Source organism: Vicugna pacos, chromosome 9 (assembly GCF_048564905.1).
Source record: "Vicugna pacos chromosome 9, VicPac4, whole genome shotgun sequence".
In the NCBI taxonomy this organism is placed as follows: domain Eukaryota; kingdom Metazoa; phylum Chordata; class Mammalia; order Artiodactyla; family Camelidae; genus Vicugna; species Vicugna pacos.
In genome coordinates, this window is record NC_132995.1 from 6,478,372 (window position 1) to 6,494,498 (window position 16,127).

The 16,127-nt window shown below is 35.4% G+C and overlaps 1 protein-coding gene and 1 non-coding gene across 14 annotated transcripts in view; both read left to right on the plus strand.

Annotated features, from left to right (window-relative positions):
- The window catches only part of SLC6A16 (solute carrier family 6 member 16), a 59,772-nt gene that overhangs the window by 38,488 nt on the left and 5,157 nt on the right, over window positions 1-16,127 (plus strand). For 12 of the 13 annotated variants that reach the window (XR_012075411.1, XR_012075412.1, XR_012075413.1 and 9 more), the window contains 3 exons: window positions 15,229-15,355; window positions 15,525-15,700; window positions 15,891-16,001. Coding sequence is in view for 9 of the 13 variants with exons in the window: in XM_072966632.1 (XP_072822733.1) it covers window positions 15,229-15,355; window positions 15,525-15,700; window positions 15,891-16,001 (414 nt within the window). In the remaining 4 variants the exon portion in view is untranslated. The remainder of the gene's footprint in view (window positions 1-15,228; window positions 15,356-15,524; window positions 15,701-15,890; window positions 16,002-16,127) is intronic. The other variant, XM_072966637.1, reaches the window with a different exon arrangement.
- Window positions 6,625-6,731, plus strand: LOC116282314 (U6 spliceosomal RNA). Its single transcript, XR_004191808.1, has one exon. It is a non-coding gene; the product is annotated as a U6 spliceosomal RNA (small nuclear RNA).

Below are 16,127 nucleotides of genomic sequence, written 5' to 3' on the forward strand. Positions count from 1 at the left end.
ATTTCAAACATATATGAAAAAGTAATGTAATGAATTACTTTGCATTCATCATGCATCTTCAGTAATGACCAGCTTGTGACCAATCTGGTTTCATTTCTCCTCCCCCCACCGCATGCCTTCCCATTATATTGAAGCAAATCCCAAACTTATCACTTTAGATATGATAGTACATCCCTAAAAAATAAATACCCTTTTAAAAAACCTGATAAAACTTTATCACACCTAAAACAAATAACAGTTACCCTTTAATATCATTAAATAGCCAATCAGTATTCAAATTTTTCTGGTTGTCTTATATTTTTTTTCTGGTAGCTTTATGTTTTTTAAAAACTGCTTTATTGAGATATTATTCATATACAATACAACTCACCCACAGAAATGTACAATTCAATGGCTTTAAGTGTATTCACAGAGTTGTGCATCCATCGCTAGTCAATTTTTGTATGTCTCCATTATCCCAAAAGAAATCCCACACCTCTTAGCTATCACACCAGCTGCCCCAGCCCACAACCTCAGCCTTAGACAACCACTAATGTACTTTTTGTTCTGTAGATTTGCCTGTTGTGGACATTTCATATAAATGGGATCATACAATATGTGTAGTTCTTTGACTGGTTTCTTTCAAGATTTATCATCCGTGTGTAGCCTGTATCAGTACATACTTTATTTCTTTTTATTGCTGAATAATAGTCCATTGTATGGATATACCACATTTTATTTATCCAATTATCAGTTGATGGGACATTTTGGGTTGTTTCCTCATTGAGGCTATTATGAATAATGCTGTTATGAACATTCATGTAAAAGGGGTTTTTTTTTTGGTTGGACATATTCTTATTTCTTTTGATATATACTTAAGAGTGAAATCTCTGGATCATATGCTAACTCTGTGTTTGACTATTTGAGAGACTATCTCAATTTTTTAAAAGTTTGAATCATTCTCCAAATAAAAATTATAGATTGCAATTCATTGCTATACCTCTTAAGAATCTTTTAATGTATGTCTCTCCCTCTTTTTTTTTTTTTTTGGAAGTGTATTTATTGATAAAACTGGATTATTTATTCTGTACAATTTCCAGCTATCTACTGATTACCTCCCTGAGGGGTTATTTAATATATTCTTCTGTCCCCTGTATTTCTAATAAATTGGTAGTTAGGTTGAGAAGTTGATTGGTTTTAGGTTCAATACTCTGGCAAGAATACATCATGAATGGTTTTACGTACTTTGATTAGGAGGACAAAAAAATGCCTGGATGTCTCTTTGTGATGTTAGCAACTATCGATGATCATTGTCTAGATTCACATATTCATTAGAAATTATAAAATGGTGGCATTCTAAGTTTATTATACCTTCTTTTTTTATTAGCTGGAATAGTTGTAGGAAGAAAACTTCTTATCAAACATCATTACCCTAGGATACAGTTTGTACTGGAAAGACAGAATAAATTTTGATTCTTTCCCTATTTACCAGCTTAAAAAAATGAATATGTTCCCTAATATCCTACAAATATGATAATTGAGATTTTTTTACTTTTAATATCTCTGTGAACTCACTGATGTAACATATTTGATGTATTTTAGTCCATTGCAGTCATTTCTTACTGGTGCTCAAATCATCTCATCTCTGGCTCATGGGAATGTCTTCAAGTTGACTCCTCAGTCTTTTTGACAAGATCCCAGTATATTTAATAATTTCCTTGCTTTCTGGTATGACTGTATAGTCTAGAATTAACTTGTATATTTCATGCTCCAGATCTGAAATCAGCTATTTTCCCAAGAACACCTACTTCCTTTTAATGGAAAATTGTATTTAGGGATCACAGTTTTGTGCGAGGTATGTTTATTGCTACTGCATTGGTCATTGTTTCTAGGCCTTTTCCATAGATACAGCTAGGAAATACCTTTTTTCCTAAGATAAATTACATCATGAATTCATATTCATTTTTTTTCAATTCAAATTCAGGACTATAGAGTTTTTACTTTGCCTCTTGGATCTTAACATTCATATATTTTTCTCTCATGTGATTTGAGGCTCTTGATGGTTGTTTCTCAGCTAGAAGTTGGTGCCCACAAGCCCTTACCCTCATCATTTCCCAAAATGACCTCATTGTCTCTATCAGTTTTCCATCCCCAGACCTACTAATTCATGTGTGTTTCCACTTAGGGAGTAGGGCAGGTGGACCTAGAGCCTAGGGAGGCAAATTGAGGCAAAATCTATTTTAGGACTCTTTGTGATAGAGTTTGAAGACATCTAAAATGGAAACACCCACATGTCCTCTTACTGTTTTAGGGGTCCACAGGCAGCAAGACTAATCCTAGACATACTTACTGATGGGAATGTTGTTGCAATCCCTGTCTGGAGTGGCTTCTTGGCTTGGTGGGAAGAACATAACATTTGGAGATAAATAAGTCTATGTTTGTATGTTATATCAAACACTTAAGTAATTCTGTGACTCTCAGTGAGTTATTTTTTCTTCTTTGTCTTAGCTTTCTTATCTGTCAAATGAAGATGAAATAATCCCACAGATTTGTTGGGAAAATTAAGTTGTTAAACATAAAGGGATTATTCCAAGATTAAAGAGCTGATATAGATGATAGCATGCTGAGATTATATAATTTTCTCTAAGTCTGTACATTTATTCAGATTTTATACACAGAAATTAAACATATTACACGCAGATAATACACATTATTACAGTATTTACATATTTGTAAAGTACAAATATGAAAAGATTTTGCTTTCTGCAAGTATTATGTCCATCTTTATACTGTTGAGTGTATTAATAGTTCATTCCTTTTTAATGCTGACTAGGATTAAGCATCCATGGATGTACCACAGTTTATTCACTAGTTGGAGGACATTTGGATTTTTCTAATTTGTGCAATCATGAATAAAGCATTTATAAACATGGCATTTAAGTTTTGTAAACAAAATTTCTTGGAGAAATACTTAAGAGTGGTTTTGCTGGGTTATATGGAAAGTGTATGTTTAACTTTTTAAAGAAACTATCAGACTCTTTTCCAAACTTGCTATACCCGTTTGCATTCCATTTTTTCCAACTTTTTTGTATTGTGGTAAAGTACAGATAGCATAAAATTTACCATTTCAGCCATTTTTAAGTGTACAGTTCAGTGGTATTAAATACACTCATAATGTTGCACAATCATCACCATCCATCTCCGTAACTCTTTTCAACTTGTAAAACTGAAACTTTTTGCCCATCAAGCAATAAACTCCCTATTACTCCCTCCCCCTTGCCCGTAACAGTCATCATTCTATTGTTGTCTGTCTCTGTGATTTTGATTATTCTAAGTACTTCATACATGTTGAGTCATAGAGTCTTTGTCTTTTTGTAACTGGCTTATCAATTAATATCCTCAAGGTTCATCCATGTTGTAGCATATGTTGGAATTTCCTTCCTTTTTAAGGCTGAATAATATCCCATTGTATGGATATATCACATTTTGTTTATCCATTTATTTGTCAGTGAACACTTGGATTTCTTCCACATTCTAGCTATTGTGAATAATGCTGCTACAAACATGAGTGTACAAAAATCTTAAGATGTTCCTTTCAGTTACTTGGGCTGTATAGCCAGAAGTGGAATATTGGATCATATGGTAATTTTATTTTTAATTTTTTGAGGAACAGCCATATTGTTTTCCACACAGTAGCTATATCATTTTACTTTCCCACCAACAGTGCACAAGGGCTCCAATTTTTCCACATCCTTGCCAACACTTGTTGTTTTCTGTTTTTTTTTTTATAGTAGTCATCCTAATAGTACCTTAGATACTATGGATACAGTGAAATAGTATCTTACTGTAGTTTTGATTTGTATTTGACTGGTAATTAGTGATGTTGAGCATCTTTTCCTGTGCTTATTGATCATTTCTATATCTTCTTTAGAAAAATGTTTATTCAGGTCCTTTGTCCATTTTTGAATCAGGTTGTGGAATTCTCTGTATATTCTGAGTATTAATTCCTTATCAGACATATGATTTTGCAAATATTTTCTCTTACTATTTGGGTTACTTTTTAACTTTTTTATGTGAGTTTGATATTTTTAGCAGAATATTCTTTTGGTATTACAATTTTAATACACAAGTTTAAAATTTTTTCATGGAGTCCAATTTGTCTCTCTAAATATTTTTTACCTGTGCTGTTGGTGTCATATCCAAGAAATTGCTACCAAATCCAGTGTCATTCAGATTTTGCCCTATATTTTCTTCTAATAGTTCTGTGGTTTTAGGTCTTACATTTAGGACTTTGATCCATTTTGAATTAATTTTTGCATATGGTGTTAAGTAAAGGTCCAACTTCACTCTCTCTTTTTTTTTTTAGTTTTATTTATTTATTTTTAATGGAGGTATTTTTAATTGAAACTGGGACGTCATTCATGCTAAGCACGCACTCTGCCACTGAGCTATACCCACCCCCACCCCTGGCCAACTTCCTTCTTTTGCATGTGAATATCATTTTCCTAGCACCATTTGTTGAAAATACTAGTCTTTCCCCATTGAATGATCTTGGCTCCCTTGTCAAAAATCATTTGACCATATATGCAAGGGTTTATTTCTGGATTCTCCATTCTGTTCCACTGGTTTATATATCTTTCTTTATGCCAGTGTCACACATTTTGATTACTGTAGCTTTGTAGTTAAGTTTTGAAATCAGGAAGTTTGAGTCCTCCAGCTTTGTTCTTCTTTTTCAAGATTGTTTTGGCTACTAAGGGCCCCTTGAGATTCCATATGAACTTTAGGATGGGTTTTTCTATTTTTATAAAAAAAATTGGGCTTTTGAAAGGGATTGCATTGAATCTGTAGATTGCTTTAGATAGTATTGACATCCTAACAATATTAAATCTTCCAATTCATAAACATCGGATGTGCTTTCATTTATTTATGTCTTCTTTTATTCCTGTAAGCAATATTTTATAGTTTCCATTGTACAAGTCTCTAACCTCTTGGTTAATTCCTAAGTATTTTATTCTTTTTGATGTTATTATAAAAGGAATTGTTTTTGTAATTTCCTTTTCTGATTGTTCATTGCTAGTATATGGAAATACAACTGATTTTTATTTATTGATTTCTTATCCTGCTACTTTGCTGAATTCATTTATTAGTTCTAACAGAATTTAACAGTTTTTGGGTAGAATCTTTAGTTTTCTATATATATTAGAATATTAGATTATATATAGATATCTATTATCAGAGATAATTTTGCTTCTTCCTTAAAGTTATGTGCCTTTTATTTCTTTTTCTTGCCTAATTGCTCTGGCTAGAACTTCAAGTACCATGTTGAATAGAAGTGGTGAAAGCAGACATCTTTGCCTTGTTCCTGATCTTAGAGGGAAAACTTTCAGTCTCTCACCATTAAGTATGGTGTTTGCTGTGGTTTTTATTATGTTGAGATAGTTTCTTTCTATTTCTAGTTTGTTGAATGTTTTTATAATGAAAGGATGTTGAATTTTATTAAGTGTTTTTTGTGCATCTATTGAGATGATGATATAATTTTTATCTTTCATTCTGCTAATGTGGTATACTACATTGATCAGTTCTCATATGTTGAGTCATCCTTGTGTTCCAGGAATAAATACCACTTTGTCGTGATGTATTATCCTTTTAACATGCTGCTGAATTCAGTTTGCCAGTGTTTTGTTGAGGTTTTTGCATCTATGTTCATAGTCTGTAGTTTTCTTTTCTTATAGTGTCTTTGTCTGGCTTTGGTATCAGTGTAATGCTGGCCTCATAAAATGATTTAGGGGGTGTTTCCTCCTCTTCAGTTTTTGGGTAAAGTTTGAGGAGGATGGATATTAGTCTTTATGTGTTTGGTATATTTCACCAGTGAAGCCATCAGGTCCAAGGCTTTTCTTCACTGGGAGATTTTTATTACTGATTCAGTTTCCTTACTAATTATGTCAGGTTTTCTACTTCTTTGTGATTTAGTCTTGGTAGGTTTTGTGCTTCTAGGAATTTGTCCATTTCATTTAGGCTATCCAGTTTGTTTGTATATAACTTTTCGTAGTACTCTTTTATAATCCTATATTTTCATAGAATAGGTAGTAATTCCTTACTCTTATTTCTGATTTTGGTAATTTGAGTTGTCTTTCTTTTTTTCTTAGTCCATCTGGCTAAAGATTTGTGAATTTTATTGATCTTTTCAAAGAACCAGTTTTTGGTTTCATTGATTTTCTCTATTCTTTTTCTTTTCTCTATGTCATTTATCTCTGTTCTGATCTTTAGTATTTCCTTCCTTCTGCTATCTTTGAGTTTAGTTTGTTCCTTAAGTGAAAGTGGTAAGGTTAGGTTGTTCATCTGAGATTTTTTTGTGTTTTTAATGTAAACATTTATAGCTACAAATGTCCCCCTTAGTACTACTTTTGCAGTATCCCATAACTTTTGGTATGTTGTGTTTTCATGTTCATTTGTTTCTAAGAATTTTGTAATTTCTCTTGTGATTTTTTTCTTTGATCCATTCATTGTTTAAGAGTGTATTGTTTAATTTCCACAGTTTTGTTAATTTTCCAGTTTTACTTCTGTTACTGATACCTAACTTCATCCTTCTGTGGTCAGAGAAGATACTTTTTTATGATATCTACCTTTTAAAATCTATTGAAGCTTGTGCTCACTTCAGCAGCACATATACTAAAATTGGAATGATTCAGAGAAGATTAGCATGGCCTCTGTGCAAGGATGACATGCAAATTTGGGAAACATTCCATATTTTTGCCTAGTAAAAATAAATAAATAAAATAAAATCTATTGAAACTTAATTTGTGGCCTAACATAGTCTCTATACTGGAAAATGTTTCATGTGCACTTGAGAAGAATGTGTATGCTATTGTTGTTAGGTAGAGTGTTGTGCATATATCTGTTAGACCTAGTTGGTTTATTATGTTAAGTTCTCTGTTTCCAGATGCATTTTTGTTGTTGTTGTTGTACCCATTACTGAGAGCAGGGTGTAGAAGTCTCTATTTGTTGTTGTAGGACTATTTCCCCTTTCAATTCTATTCATTTTTGCTTCATGTACTTTGATGGTCTGTTATTAGGTGTGTAAATTCTTATAATTGTTATTCTTTTTGCTGTATTGAACCTTTTGTTAATGTCCTCTTTTGTCTCTTTTAAATTTTTTCAACTTAAAGTCTATTTTGTCTAATATTAACATAGCCACCCCTGCTTTCTTTTGGCTACTATTTGCATGGAATATCTTTTTCTGTCCTTTCACTTTCAGTTTATTTATATCTTTGGATTTAAAGTGAGTCTCTTCTCACAGACATAGAAAACAAACTTATGGTTACCGGGGGAAAGGGGGAAGGAAGGGATAAACTGGGAGTTTGGGATTGGCTGATACAAACTACTATGTACAGAATAGATAAACAACAAGGTCCTACTATACAGGACAGGGAACTATATTCAATGGCTTGTAGTAACCTGTAATGAAATAGAATATATATATGTGTGTATATATATATTCATATATATTCATATATTATATATATGAATATATATGTTTGTGTGTGTTTTTATATATAAACTAAATCATTATGCTGTACACCAGAAACTAATACAACATTGTAAATCAAAAAATGAAAAGAAAAGGGAAAAAATGAGTCTCTTGTAGACAGCATATAGTTGGACCATGTGTTTCTATCTGACAGTATCTGTCTTTTGATTAGAGAATTTAATCCATTTACATTTAAAATAATTACTGATAAGGAGAGATTTACTTCTCTCATTTTGCTATTTGCTTTCTATATGCCTTACAGCTTTTTTTTTTTTTTGGCCCCTTTTTTTCCTGCATTACTGTCTCCTTTGGTATTCAGTTGATTTTTTTGTAGTGAAATGTTTAACTTCTCTCATTTCACTTTCTGTGTATTCTATAGCTATTTTTTAAAAATTATGGTTACCATGGGGATTACATATAACAACCATGGGGATTATATATAACCTAAAGTTATAACACTCTAATTTGAATTCATAGCAAATTAACTTCAATAATATACAAAAGCTCTTCTCCTTTACAGCTTCATCACCACCCCTTTAGGTTGATGATGTCACAAAATTACATCTTTATACATTGTATGCTCCAAAACACAAACTAATACTTCTTTTCAATGCACTAGTCTCTTAAATTATGTAGAAAATCAAACATGGAGTTATGAACAAAAGTTACTATAATACTAGCTTTTAGACTCATAATTGTTTTTTTTTCAGTGTATTGGTTTCTTGAATTAGTCTTTTTCATGTAGAAAATAAAAAGTAGAGTTACAAACTGTTGTTACAACTAGCTTTTATAATTGCCCATGTATTCATACCTTATCAACATCTTTATTTCTTCATATGACTCAGTGTAATATTTAGTGTCCTTTTGTTTCACCCTGCAGGGCCCCTTGAACATTTCTTAGAGGGCAGTTTCTCAAATGGCTATAGCAGTCTTGAGCAGAAGAGCAAAGCTGGAGATACCACACTTCCTAATTTCAAATTATATTACAAAGCTATCATAATCAAAACAGTATTGTACTGGTGTAAGACAAGTAGGCCAGTGGAACAGAATAGAGAGCCCAGATATAAATCCACACATATCCAGTCAACCAACCTTAAAGAGCCAAGAATATACAATGGGGAAAGGATACTCTGTTCAATATATTGTTTTGGGAAAATAGGATATTCACATGCAACAGAAAGAAATTGGACCCTTATATCACACCATACACACACACAAAAAAACCCTCAATATTGATAAAAGACTTAAATGTAATACCTGAAACAGTAAAACTCCTAGAAAAGAACATATGTAAAGGCTCCCTGACATTGGTCTTAGTAATGATTTGGGGGAAGGGGGATATGACACCAAGAGCACAGGAACAAAAGCAAAATTTAACAACTGTGACAACATCAAATTAAAAACTTTCTGTACAATCAAAAAATGAGAAGGCATTCTATGGAAAAAGGCATTCTGTGGGAGAAAATATTTGCAAACCATATATCTATAAGGTATTAATATCCAAAATATATAAAGAAGTCATACAACTCAATGACAAAAATGTAATAACCCAATTCACAAGTGGGCAAAGGTCCTAAATAGATACTTTTTTCAAAGAAGACATAGAGATGGACAACAGCTGTATGAAAAGGGGCTCAACATCACTAATCGTCAGGGAAATGCAAGTCAAAACCACAATGAGATACTACCTCACATCTGGTAAGATGGCTTTTATCAAAAAGTCAAAAAATGTTGGCAAGGATGTGGAAAAAAGGAACCCTTATATGCTGTTGATTGGAATGTAAATTGATACAGCCATTGTGGAAAAAGGGATGGCAGTTACTCAAAAAAATTGAAAGTATAACTACTATATGATCCAGCAGTACCAATTCTGGGTATATATCCAGAGGAAATGAAATCAGTATCTTGAAGAGATATCTGCAATCTCATGTTCATAGCAGCATTGTTTACAGCAGCCCAGATAATGGAAACAACCTAAGTGTCCATCAATGGATGACTGGGATGAAGAAAATGTGATACACACACACACACACTGAAATATTATTAGCCTTTAAAAATAAGGAAACACTGCCATTTATAACATGAATGAACCTCATAGACATTAACTAACTGAAATGAGGCAGGCACAGAAAGATAACATACTATATGATCTCACTTATACGTAGAATTTAAGAAAGTCTAACTCATACAGAGAGCAGAAGAGTGGTCTGCAGGGACTGAGGGATGGGGGAAATGGGGAAACGTTTTTTGGTCAAAGAGAACAAACTTTCACTTATAAGCTGAGTCAGTTCTGGATGTACAGCATGGTGACTATAGTTAATGTGTTGTATACCTGAAATTCGCTAAAACAGTAGCTCTTTAAAAAAAAGTTATTTAGTTATTTATTATTTAATGGAGGTACTGGGGATTGAACCTAGGACCTCGTGCATACTAAGCATGCACTATACCACTGAGCTATCCCCACCCCTCCAAAACAGTAGATCTTAAGTGTTCTTACCACACACACAAAACTTAATGGTGTTAAGTGAGAGATGTTAATTTCATTGTAGTAATCATTTCACTATGTATACATATATCAAAACATCACATTGTACACCTCAAATACATACAATTTTTACTTGTCAATCATACCTCATTAATGATAGAAAAATAATATAGTTTTTAAAAAAGTATTAAGTTTTTGTGTAATAATTCCATCATCTGGGTCATCTCAGGTTTGACGTCTGTTGTCTTTTCCTTTGGGAAATGGTCAGATTTTCGTGTGTGTGTGTGTTTAAGTGGTGAGTAATATTGGATTGCATCCTATGAATTTTGAATATTATGTTGTGAGACTCAGGATCCTGTTACTATCCTTTGGAGAACGTTGAGTTTTGTTTGCTTATTTGTTTAAGCAGACAATCAGCCTGGTTAGGTTCAGATGGCAGATTTTGTCATATCTTCTACGGGTGTTTGTTACAATGTTAGTTCAATTTTCAAAGCCTTTGCTATGCTATTTGGATTAGCATGTGCCACTCTGGGGTTAGTCCGTGACGTGGGCAGTTGTTTGTATCTTTGTTCAGTTTCCAAAGATTTGCTGTGCTTTGCATTTGTTCCATACTTGCCTAGTTCAAAGTGAGCCTCTGAGTTGTGAAGGGAAAATTGGTGTTTCCGCCACACATAGGAGCTCCTTTCCCTGGTCCTCTGGAAATAGGGGATATCTCCTGGAATTGTTTCTTTTAGTGCTTATTGTACAGTTTCATGATTTGGCTTATTCTTGGATCAGAGACAAAGGAGGAAAAAATATGTGAAACTAATCCCTGCCATTATGTCATTATTCAAGTTAACTTGAAACCCCAGGCTGACCATTGCTGTTTACTTTTCAAAGTCCTCAGGTAGTTGCTTGTAATCTATCCAGAGATTTTGGCTGTAATTAGTGGGAGAGATTTGTTATATTTTGTTCACTGACTCCATCTTGGCCAGCAACAGAAGACTAGTAGCAGTCTTTTCCTTCTTTTTTGCACTTTATTCTTTTATATCAGTTATAAAATCTTGCTAGCTTTCATGAAAAATTATGTTGAGATTTCAATTAGAATTGCATTGAATCTATAAATTTGGGGGAGAAATTCCATTTTACATTATTGGGTATTTAGTATTTATATCCATGAACATAGAGAATTTCTGCATTTATTTCGGTCTTTTTAAACATTGTTTAGATTTATTCTTGATGCCATAAAGTTTTTGTTACTGTTTTAAGTGCCATCTTTCTTTTTTCAATCCACTTTCTGTTTATTATTACTGTATAGAAATCCAGAGTCTTTTCCCCATTGTTTATTTTTAGACAAACTTTTATTGAAGTATCACATATTGGAGTATGCACAAATCATAATTATGGATAAATATATTATCACAATGTGAGCATGCTATCCTGGCTTCTGATTCCATAAATTTGTTTTGCCTGTTCTTATAAATGGAATTATATCGTATGTTCTCTTCTGGGCCTGGCTTCTTTCGTTCAAAACAATGTGATTGTGATTCATCCTGGTTGTTGCACATACCAGTAATTCACTCTTTTTATTGTTGTCTGCTCATCATATGCTTATCTGTCCTACGCTTGAAAGATATTTGGGTTGTTTCCAGATTTGGACAATTATGAATAGTGCAGCTATTAACATTCTTGAACGTAGTTTTTGGTGTACTTATGGACACATTTCTGTTTACTCACTTTGGAATGGGTGATGAAGTATGAAAATATTTAAAGTGTGTGAATATGTTCAACTAGTTCAACTAGAAGCAGCTGTACCAATCTATGTTCCTACCAACAGTGTATGTGAGTTCCAGAAGTTTCCACATGTGCCATTATTTGGTTTAATCAGTCCTTTTCACGTCAGCTTGTCTAGTGAATATATGTGGTATCCTCCCAATATTATATTGTGAAAAAATGCTTATGCATACAGAAATGTTCAAAGACTTATACTGTGACCATCTGTATACCCATCAATCTAGATTCTACAGTTAACATATTACTATACTTGATTTATCACATATATATCTTATCTGTTTTTACTGTGGATTTCATTTACATTTTCTTGTTGACTAATGAAGTTGAGCATTGAGCACCTTTTCATATGTTTGTTGACCGCTTGTATATTTTCTTTAGTAATATGCCTGTGTGAGCTTTCTCTTCCCTTTCCTCCACTTTTTAGATTTTCTGCCTTTTCTTATTTATTTGTGAGTATTTCTTTCTTATAAATTTGGGGGAGGAACAAGGCCTTTTTTGGTTATATACTTTGTTAGTTTCCTACTGTTGCTCTAACAATAACTACAAATTTAGTGGCTTAAAACATGAACTTATTATCTTACAGTTCTGCAGGGCAGAAATCTGAAATCAGTTTCATTGGGCTAAAAGCAAGTGGTGGGCAGGCCTGTGTTCTTTCTTTATGCAGGATCTAGGGAAGAATCCATTTCCTAGCCTTTTCTACCTACTAGGAGTCATCTGCATTCCTTGAATCATGGCCCCTTTCTCAACATTCAGAGCACATCACTCCAACTTCTGCTTCTGCCATCCCGATTTCTTCTCTAAATCTGAATCTCCTAACCCCCTCTTTCCCTCAAAAGGCCCCTTGTAATTACACTGGGCCCATCATAGATAATCCAAGTTAATCTCCCCTTTTCAAGATCCATAACCTAATCGCATTGAAAGGTCACTTTTGCTATGAAAGGTAACATATTCATAGGTTCTAGGAATTAGAATGTGGATGTCTTGGAGGAGGGCATTATTCTGTCCATGATTTGTGTGGCAGATGTCTTCCACAACTCTGTGGCTTGTCTGTTTACTCAATTAAGGGTAACTTTTGATTCAAAGAAGCTTCTCTTTTTAATTTAGTCCTGTATGTCAAACTTTTCCTTTATGATTGGTGCTTTTTGTACCCTATTTAAGAAATCTGTACCTACCCCCAAGTCATGCAGATATTAACCTAGGTTTTTCATCAAAAAGTGTTATTTTAAAAATTTTTTTGTGGGGGGTGAGGAGCTAATAAAAATATTATTGTTTTACCTTTTGTATTTAGAACTACAATCTGCTCTGAATAGATTTTTATTTAATGGATGAAGCTGGGGAGGCCAAGGTTCAATTATTTCTACATAGATGGAAATAGCTGCCCTAATAGCTAGTCATTTATTGAAAAGAATGTCCTTTCTCTCCAGCTTTGCGGTATCATCTTTGTTGTAACTCAGGTTTTGATATATGCGTGAGTCTGTTTTTGAGCTCTCCCAGTGGCATGCAAAGAATGTTCTGTGATTATGGAAATGTTCTATATCTGCCCTTCCGGTATGGTAGCCATATGTCTACTGAGCACTTGATATGTGGCTAGTATGTCTGAGGAGCTATATTGTTAATGTTATTTAATTTTAATTAAAATAGCCGTATGTGGCTAGTAGCTACCATATTGGTCAGTGCTGCACGTTGCTTCACTGATCTTTTTGTGCCATAGATCCCTGTATCAATACCGTACTCTTTTAATTACTATAGCTTTAAAATTAGTCTTTGCATTTTGTTCTTCTCCATCAAGATTGTATTAACCAGTTAAGGCCTTTTGCTTTTCATGTACATTTTAGAATAAGCGTGTCAAGCTCCACAAAAATCCCGCTGTGATTTTAATAGAAATTGCATTGAATCTATAGATCAAATCGGGGCGCACTGACATTGTTATACTATTGAGACTTCCAATTCATGATCATATTACATCCCTTAATTTAGGGCTTCTTTATTTTCTCTCAATAATATTTTAATAGTGTGTGTGTGTGTGTGTGTGTGTGTGTGTGTGTTAAAGGTCTTGCTCATCTTTTGTTAAAATCATTCCTCATAAAATTATTTTAACTTTTTTAGGGTATTATTGTAGATGGTATTGTTTTAAGTTATTATTTTCTAGAGGAAGGCATATTCTCGGTATCTTTTCCAGGGTAGAGACTCCATGTTCTTAGCCACATAAGGATAACAGGATTGGGGAGGCCTCAGGTTCTAGCAGGATTAATCTCATCTTCCCTTAGCTCATATACCTAAACTCTACAGTTCTTGATGTCCTTAAGGTCAACAAGAAAGAAGGCCCCATCCCTGCAGAAGTAGGAACTAGAGTCCACCCAGGATGATAACTGTTGATGAAAACATGGAGACCCAGGATGAGAAACCCCAGATATCTAGACCTGCGGATTCCAAGTCCCTGATTGCTACTACCTCAGCTTCCCAGTTCTTAAGGTCTGAGTTGTTGCCTACCGAGGAATTGACTGTGAAGAGTCAGAACTATGACACTCTGCCAACATACCTTTGGTCTGATGAAGAGAATGAAGAAACATTGGAGACTGTAGATAAAGATGAGCCAAAGGATGAAGCCCCCCACGACCAACCATCCTGGGCCAATAAAATTGAGTACCTTCTGGCCCAGGTGGGCTTCTCTGTGGGGCTGAGCACTATCTGGCACTTTCCTTATCTGTGTTTTCACAATGGAGGTGGTAAGCCTGGGGACCAGGAATCACGGACCCACAAGGGGGTGAGGAGCTAGAGGCTTGTCCCGGCTACTCTGGGGTCTCTGAGAAGGGACTGAGGATTTGGGAAACTGACTGAAGTGGGCCAGGTACCTGCACACCCAGAACCTTGGGAGGGTGGCAGCAGGATATCTGTGAATACTTCATTTCATAGGAATGGTAGGACTGGAGACCTGGGTCAAGAGTAGGAGTGGAAACTAGGTCTATCTGGATCTTCCAGGAATTGAGGGATAGATACCTGGGACTGTGAGGGGTATAGAAACAGTTGAGTCCTGATGCCTGTGGCCCTGAGGGAGGTGGGGAATATGTTTTCCTGGACCAACAAAGAAGTCCAGGCCAGATGGTTCTCAGAGCCCTTCCCTGAATCCCCTACACAGGCAGTTTTTTAATCATCTACATCTTCATGCTGTTCTTGGTTGGGGTTCCTCTTCTATTCCTGGAGATGGCAGCTGGTCAGAGGATGCATCAGGGCAGCATTGGTGTATGGAAGGTCATCAGCCCCTGGATTGGAGGTTTAGGGTATACCAGCTTCATGGTGAGGAGCCCTGGGCTGCCCAGGCCTACCATTTACATGCCATCCCCATCCCAACCCTTGTACTTCCATGGGTCAAGTCCCTTCAGTTCCCCAATCCTCAGGCCAAATTCCCTCCCTTCTGCTGGCCTATGTTTCTTTCCTTATCTCCAGAATTCTTCATGGTCCCTAGGTGTGCATCATCGTGGGCTTGTACTACAGTGTGCTTGTGGCCTGGAATCTCTTCTATTTGGTCCAGTCTTTCCAGTCTCCACTACCTTGGTCACTGTGTCCCTTAATGAAGAACTCCAGTGGTTTTGGTGAGAAGAAAGGGAAGAAAAGGTCAGTGGGAGGGCTGAGAAAAGGACAGAGGAATGAAGGAGGAAAAGGCTCACTGGGAGAACAGGGATGAGCTGGAAGATGATGCAGTGGGATTGGGAGGAGCGGGTGGCTGGTCTTGCAGTTCCCTCCATGGCCAGTTCACCTCAGATCCTGAATGTGCATGGACAACACCTACCACATACTTCTGGTACCGGAAGGTACTGAAGGCCACAGATGAAATCGAGATAGGTGGGATACCAGTCATGCATCTCAGTGTCTGTCTCTTTGTGACCTGGTTAATTATCTGCATCTCTATGATGAAAGGGCCCAAGTCCACTGGAAAGGTAAGCCACCCTCTAATTTACTAATCTAATGGACCTCCTTCTATCTGACACTCCCTAACATTCTCCTAACTTGATGCCTGTAGGTCTCCAACTTCTTCTAATCTGACCTCTGATTCCAGATAGCCCGTGATCCTACTATACCAGCTTCTGCCTGTGCTGAACTCTATTTCTGAATCATATTTCCTACCAGATGCTGTATGTCTCAGTACTCCTTCCCTACATCATCCTTTTCTGTCTTCTTATCCGGAGTCTCATGCTGAAAGGCGCAAACTTTGGTCTCAAGAGTTTGTTGGCTGCCAAGGTGAGGCATCCCCCACCCTTTAATTCTCTTTTCCAAAGGTGGGTGTCAGGGACAGCAAGGTTGTTAGTCTGAAAGAGGCCCTCCTAGTTCCCTCTTTCACTCCCTTCTCGTCCTCCATCTGCATCA